At 42.6% G+C, this 7,871-nt stretch overlaps 1 protein-coding gene across 1 annotated transcript; it reads left to right on the forward strand.

The window, feature by feature from the left end:
* Positions 1–3,893: 3,893 nt before the first annotated feature.
* LOC110293490 (olfactory receptor 2G3-like) lies at positions 3,894–4,844 on the forward strand. Its single transcript, XM_021161322.1, has one exon. It carries the CDS (start codon positions 3,894–3,896, stop codon positions 4,842–4,844), a length of 951 nt encoding a protein of 316 aa, XP_021016981.1.
* The last annotated feature ends 3,027 nt before the right edge of the window (positions 4,845–7,871 follow it).

Raw genomic sequence — 7,871 nt, forward strand, 5'->3', positions numbered from 1 at the left:
AGGTTTCCGGGCTAATTTTCACTCACCAGTGAGTGAATATCAAGTGACTTCTTTTGTGATTAGGTTACCTCACTCAGGATGATATCCTCCAGATCCATCCATTTACCTAAGAATTTCATAAATTCATTGTTTTTAATAGCTGAGTAGTACTCCATTGTGTAAATGTACCACATTTTCTGTATCCATTCCTCTGTTGAGGGACACCTGGGTTCTTTCCAGCTTCTGGCTATTATAAATAAGGCTGCTATGAACATAGTGGAGCATGTGTTCTTATTACCAGCTGGAACATCTTCTGGAGAGGTATTGCTGGATCCTCCTGTAGTACTATGTCCAATTTTCTGAGGAAACACCAAACTGATTTCCAGAATGGTTGTACAAGTTTGCAACCCCACCAACAATGGAGGAGTGTTCCTCTTTCTCCACATCCTCGCCAGCATCTGCTGTCACCTGAATTTTTGATCTTAGCCATTCTGGCTGTTGTGAGGTGGAATCTCAGGGTTGTTTTGATTTACTTTTCCCTCATGATTAAGGATGTTGAATATTTTTTCAGGTGCTTCTCAGCTCTTCAGTATTTCTCAGTTGAGAATTCTTTGTTTAGCTCTGGACCCCATTTTTAAATGGGGTTATTTGATTTTCTGGAGTCCAGCTTCTTGAGTTCTTTGTATATATTGGATATTAGTCCCCTACTGGATTTAGGATTGGTAAAACTCCTTTCCCAATCTATTGGTGGCCTTTTTGTCTTACTGACAGTTCTGACTCTCTCTGTAAGAGAGAGAGAGACAGAGAGAGGAAGAAGGAGGAGCAGATGATGACAATAAGGAGGAAGATGATGAAAAGAAAAGGAGGAGGAGAAGCAGAATAAGGAGAAGGGGAAGGGGAAAGAGGAAGGGGAAAGAGGAAGGGGAAAGAGGAAGGAGAAGGTAAGGGGAAGGGGAAGAAGAAGAAGGAGAAGGGGAAGAAGAAGAAGAGGAAGGAGAAGGAGAAGGAGAAGGGGAGAAAGAGAAGGGAAGAAGGAGAAGAAGGAGAAGAAGGAGAAGAAGAAGAAGAAGAAGAAGAAGAAGAAGAAGAAGAAGAAGAAGAAGAAGAAGAAGAAGAAGAAGAAGAAGAAGGAGGAGGAGGAGTTTTAACCAAAACTTAGCTCCAAAATACTTAGAGTCTACCAAATCCCTTCCCATTGTTTCCTTCTACCTTTCAATATATCCCCCAGAGCCTCCCACATGCATACACTAGGGAAATCTCCCCAGGAGAGCAGGTCTGTGGCTAGTCATCCACCTCTGTCCTAGGAGCTCTGGTCTGTGCTCAACTAGATGGACACTGTGAAGACTTTGCCTTCACCTCCCACTTGAGAGCCCATTTGCCAGAGCAGAGAAGGTAGTGACTGAGAGCCAGTCTCTGATGTCAGACCATCCAGACTCCAACTTCTTCTATGGCAACCTTGTAATTTGGAACAAACTGTCCTCTCTGGATCTTAGGTTTCTGCATATAGCACATGAGTAAAATCCTTCTTCCAGTGAATTGATGTTATGTTAGCCTAAAGCTAGTAGAACATTGTTCTAATGGCTGGCATATACAAATTACCCAAAATTAATATTAGTTGTCTTATTATTACAAAGGTAGGGGAACACACATGCTGCTGTACTCTACCATAGATAGTTTGTTCTTACTTGTCTGAGAATTCAGTTACTAGGAGAGGAAGGAAGACCCCTCTAGGAGTCTTCAGATTTTATCTGACTAGTGAACGAGAACTACAGGATTTATCCTACCTGAGTTGGGTCTGGGAGATGGCAGCACAGCAGGCAAGGCTTCCTGGCCAAGCTGAGTCCTGCTGTGTGGNCATCACTGGGCANGTGTTGGTCCNNACTCNATAGTGANNTGCTANNTGTNTGCCTTGNAGTTTGAGAGAAGCAGAGGTGTCCAGGGTATCAGGAGCTTTTGCATAGAGACTTGAGAGTGTAGAGAGAGGGATGGAGGAGACAGCTGTGTGTTGTGGTTGAAGTCTTCAGTGAGTAGAGCATGGGGGGTTTACTATTGTCATTCTGGTAGGTGAGTGGTGTAGGAAGCCTCAGGGATGACAGGAGCCTATGTGGCTGTTTACACTGTGGTCTCACAACTTCTCAGTGCTCATTGAGATAGCCACATTGCAGAAATATCCTTTACATTAATGAATTTATTATTTATTTATTTCACTTGCTGTTGGATAGTATGTTTTCTTGTAAGGCTCCTCTACATATAATTCCTTGTAAGAATCTTTGGAGTAATTCTTTTTTGATACTATCTAATTTATTGCTTTTTTTTCTTTTGGGGAAACTACTTCATTGTGCCCTATTAAGGGAATCTTTGCTTACCCACTAAGGATAGAAATAGCCCTTTGCTTTTGTTTCCAAAATTAGTTGTTTTATTACCGTAGTTTAAATGAGTGGCAGACCTGGAATTGATTCCTGTTTGTTCAGAGGGATGAGGGTGTGAGGCATATAGGAGAGTTACTTCGATACAAACCCATGAATGAATACACACACAATCGACCAGCATCATTTGGAGACACTATGGTGGCTCCTGGCCACTGTAGAATGCCTTGCTTCAAAAAACATTTGACTGTGTGCTGGTCTGTGTCTGGATTTTTTTGTACTGTATATTTTTGGTTAATCTATGTTTTGAAAATGGTGTGTGTGTGTGTGTGTGTGTGTGTGCACACGCGTGCGCCTGTGTGTCCTTAAGTACTGTTAAGTGCTTCCCCCAGCACATGAGGGAATCCAACTTCTTCTATCTCATGGCTTCACAGATTGCAATAGGGCCATCTGGCTTGACTCAGGCCAACTTTCCTGATGAGCCATGTTCTTGTCCCGCATTGATTTATTTTTAGTGTTAGAAATTANCTATTTATATTGCCTCATGTAATTCAACTTAAATACAAACCCATTATGTGGCCCAGGCTACACAATAACTGCTGATTGTCTTTCCTCTACCTCTTCTTGTGCTGGGATGACAGATGTGTCCCCCCACCTTATAGAGCCTGTGTAATCTGAACAGAGATTCAGAATCTAATGAACAGGCTGTTGCATAAAGAACGTGCATCATGTTAGAAGACTCCACCTGACAGAGTTTACATGAAGTAGCCACCATGTGGAGAAAACATTGCCTAGCATGTGGTCAGGGCCAGACTGTAGATACAGCTGACTAGGAGCTGTAGGTAGTGCAGGCTGGAAGTGCCAGGAGTACAGTTGCCGTGGGGGCAGAGGGGGAACATTGTGTCACTTGTCATGCTGGGTGTTAGTCCAGTGAGACCATGGAAATAAACAGTGCCAGTCCTGGCATGTCCACTACCTTTCAAGACCAGGAGGGGAGGACTCAAATTCATGGGAAAAGAAATGATAGCAGCTTCACTTGGTGCAGCTCAGGTCCACTCATTGACTTCTGTTGATGAAGGCTCAAGTTGCCTCTCAGCTGGTCATGAATAAAGGATTCCTTGTATGAGAAGAGGAAAGTTATACACAGGACACAGGCTCTACAAGGTTGAAGGCCACTTCAGGTCTAGGAATTTTTGAAAGACCTACTTCTGAATGGGTGAAAATGAACTAGTCAATGTACACAATAGGGTGGACTGAGTGTATGAGACAGCCCAGGCCATATGATGGGTAATGTGGTGTTTCCAGAGTTACGTGAGTTGCTTTAAATAGTCATAATACTGCCAAGACATGAGTATCATCAGCCTTATTTTACAGATGAAAAGACTGAGGGGGTTGTTAAGCAACTTGGGAAGAGCGTACAGAAACTGAGCACTTTGCTCAGAATAAATACCCCAGCACTCCAGCATCTGTAGATTCCATCTTTCAGGGCTACCATATATCAAGTGTTACATAGATGGCTGGGATTCTCTCACAGATCTTTTGTTTTGGATGATTCCAGGGCAGAACCAAAGTTGGGTCTCTGAGTTCATCCTGATTGGCTTCTCCAGTGACCCCATGACAAACAGCATCCTCTTCATTGTCTTCCTTCTCATCTACCTGAGCTCAGTCCTGGGCAACGGGCTCATCATCATGCTGGTCTGCCTGGACACAGAGCTGCACACTCCCATGTACTTCTTCCTCTCTATCCTCTCCCTGTTGGATATGAGCTTTGTTACCACCACCATGCCCCAGATGTTGGTGCATCTTCTTGCTCACTCTCAGACCATTTCCTTTACTGGCTGCTGGCTGCAGATGTTTATGTTCGGTGGCCTGGGTATAACTGAGTGCACCTTCTTTGTTGTCATGGCTTATGACCGGTATGTGGCCATTTGTTATCCACTGCACTATACTGTCATCCTCAACTGGGGCCTGTGCATACAGTTGGCAGCAGGGTCTTGGATTTGTGGTTTCTTTTCATCTTTATTACATACTTTCTTCACCATGAGCCTGCCATACTGTGGGCCCAACAGGGTCAACCACTACTTGTGTGAAGGTCCTTCAGTGCGTAGCTTGGCTTGCATGGATACACACATCATTGAGATGGTAGACTCGGTCTTGAGTGTCATTTTGGGTGTTACTCCCATTTCCCTCATTGTGGCCTCCTACATTCGTATTGCCATGGCAATTCTCAAGATCAAGTCCACAGAGGGCCGCTACAAGGCTTTCTCTACCTGTACCTCCCACCTGACTGTGGTAACATTCTTTTATGTTCCAGCCACTTATACCTACTTGAAGCCCAACTCTAGCTACTCCCCTGAGCAAGACAAGCAGATCTCACTCTTTTACAGTGCTTTTACACCATTGCTCAACCCTGTGGTCTATAGTCTGAGGAACAAAGACATCAAGAGGGCATTTTGCAAGGTGATGGGTTATGGCAGGTGTGCCAGTGGACCAGGATAAACAGTGGGTAAAATGTTCTTTGTTTAATGCTGAGACAATGCATTTGTTTTATGTGAGCAAAATTGTGCATTTTATACAACATACAACTGAATAACTAAGGACAACATTCATGAAAGAGAGCATGATGTATTGATAAATGACTATACTACAGTTAAACTGAAAACATAAATATTAGTGATTTTAAATGTAAAGATACCTTGGGGCTCACTTTTATTAGTCATAGATTGTAGGTCTCCTTATGATTCATGCTTAGATCCATCCATCATTAACAAAAGAAAGGAATAGTCGATACAACTTTAAAACCTAGGCTTCTCAATTGTGATCACTGTCTCTTTGCACACATTCTTCTGCCAAGGAGAGCATACATGTAAGCCAGCAGAAAACATGTTGTTAGTGATGTTGTAATAGACACAGTAGAGGCCGATGTGCTGTAGGCTAAGTAATGCAGCACAGGTTCTCATTATTAAAATTAAAGCAATGGTGTGTGGAACAGAAGGGGTGCAGACAAGAGACCAAACTTCCTGCCTAAATTCCATGTAGTCTGTGGTCCAACATAATGAAGTCTGCATTGTGTGGTCATATGGAAGTTAAGGAAGCTGGATTTCATGGCAGAAACCCCAATTATTGCTGCAGGTGACATGCAGCATCTGAGGACACGTCTCCCCTGTGACTGCTGATCCTCATCCTTTTCTACACGGAGGTGGTGGGTATCCTTCTCTTATCAGCTCCAGAATAGCACTTGTCTGGCCAATCAGCTAATTCTTCTGTGATAGAGGCGTGAACTAGTCTTTCCCTAATGATGCCCTGCTTATAATTTGTTTGCAATCATGTTTGGGGTGACAATGAAGACAATTCATTCATAGTTAGGATTTGTTATGTATTTGTTGGTTTATGTTATTAGAAATTCTAACCCTTCACATACTGGCTTAAAATTTTCAATATACCTAAAAATAATCTTGAATCTCTTGTGTCCACCTCCCATTACTTTGATTTTGAGCTTATGACACAAGACCTGGTGATATTTTGGTTTCTGGATGATGTCCTTCATATCACAGAGTCTCACTTTGTTTACAACCAACTCAGTCACTTTATCTCTATCTCATGAGATATATTCCAGAAGGCATTTCCTGATGAAAGTTCATGAAAAATTCTATTATGTTTTTAAAGTTTCATTTGCATTTTGATTCATTTTTTGCACAGTATGTGGCCAGGGTCCAATTTAATCCGTTTGTGTATGGATATCCATTGTCTCATCATTGTCTGTTGACAACAGTCCTTGTCTCATTGCATGATACTTATATCCTTGACTACTATTGATTGACAATACAGATTAGTGCTTATGACTAACATAATGCTATTCTGTTTTGACTTCATTTGTTTACATAGTTATCTACTCTCTAGCTCCCTCCCTACAATCACCACATCAGCCTTGCCAACACACCTGAGAGTTTCATGTCATTGACTATAGTCCAGATGTGTTGACCAAAATAATTGCCATGGTGTGTCTAAGATGCCTATGATTCTCTTCAGGGACAAGCAATTCAAGCTTCCACTGACCATCGTCTAACTGATCTATCTCAGTGGATTTTTATTTCAAAATCAGTATCCCTATATTTAGGCACCAAGAGGTTCTTCAGAGGCTCAAGTCTATTTTTGGTCTGATTATCAATAAAAAGGCCTTACAACTCTTAATTGCTTAATCCACATGGTGGTCAACAACTCTCTTGTGTGTGTTTCATTACAAGGTCTGGAGTGTCAGATACAGTCTATTAAATTCCATGTGAACCTTTCACTTATGTCATTCTTGTTTGGTTGCTATGGCTTTGAGATTGGAATCAGGGACACTCCAATCTTCTTTTTTCAAGATTGTTTTTGTCTCTTCTGGAGTGCTTGCAATTTCCATTGCAATTTAGGATCCACTGGAAATTTCAAAAAAGTGGGAGCTAGGACAATGGTAGAGGTACAAATTCTTTGTAGGAAAAGTTAGTATGTCTTAACCATAGGAACTGTAGCACTGAAGGAACCAGAAGGCATTATATGACCACATGTCATCAGTGATGAGCTAGGTGTTAGTTATCATACAAAGTCCCAAAGGTGGTACATAGAGATATATACCAGAGAATGCCAGTGTCCAAATGTAGCCTCCCCTCACCCAGCCTTAAGATTCCACTGTTTACATCAGGATGGAGCTTGCTGCTCAATCGTTCTGCCACGCCCACTTCTGGAACCTGCTGCCTTGCTGTTCCGAAGCCATACATGTGGTCACCCTGCTACTGGACCCCAGGATTATTTGGCGGGAATTGGCCCCTGCTTTCCCTCCTTCATAAACTGCGTGTTGGAATAGTAAAATTGAGCTTTGATCCGAGTCCTATTTGACTTGCCTCTGTTCTTTCTTCTGTCCGTCTAGTTCCTCTCTTTCAGCTCGAGCTGCCATCTCAGTTGTACAGTTCCTCACAAGCTGCTGGTTGGCCTGCAACATCCAGACACAGTTAGAACTAACAGTCCATATAAACACAGGAAGATTGCTTGAGAAAGTAGCCCAAATTGCTTACTGCTGCTATATCCCCACCATAATCTGAACTGATGCTCTCTATGGGCATTCCTGTATGGTGGACTGAGGGGAGGCCCAAACTCATGCTGGTTACAGACCATTCTGTATACTGGGCCCACGGTACCTGGAAGTGGATAGCTTGAGCAATGTGTTGTGTATCTTGGGTGGCCCTGAAGCCAGTCTTAAAGACAAAGCCTTTCAGGGGTAGAACACTCTTCAGGACATTTTGGTGTTCCTTGATTTGGAGGGATAAAGGGCTTACTAGTAAGTGTTAATATTGACTAGTGCATTCTGTGCCTCAGACCCTCTGGGTCCCTTTGTCTGCAACGGGTCTCTAGGGCAGATGGACAAGGAGTCGGTTGGCAACAGATCAACACTCGAGATTGTGTAGAATCTGAATGTATTGTCAGAAAATGAATATCAATCTTATATAGTACAGAAAATACAAAGGGTAGCAGGCAAAGTACANNNNANNT

Source organism: Mus caroli, chromosome 4 (assembly GCF_900094665.2).
Source record: "Mus caroli chromosome 4, CAROLI_EIJ_v1.1, whole genome shotgun sequence".
Lineage (NCBI taxonomy): Eukaryota > Metazoa > Chordata > Mammalia > Rodentia > Muridae > Mus > Mus caroli.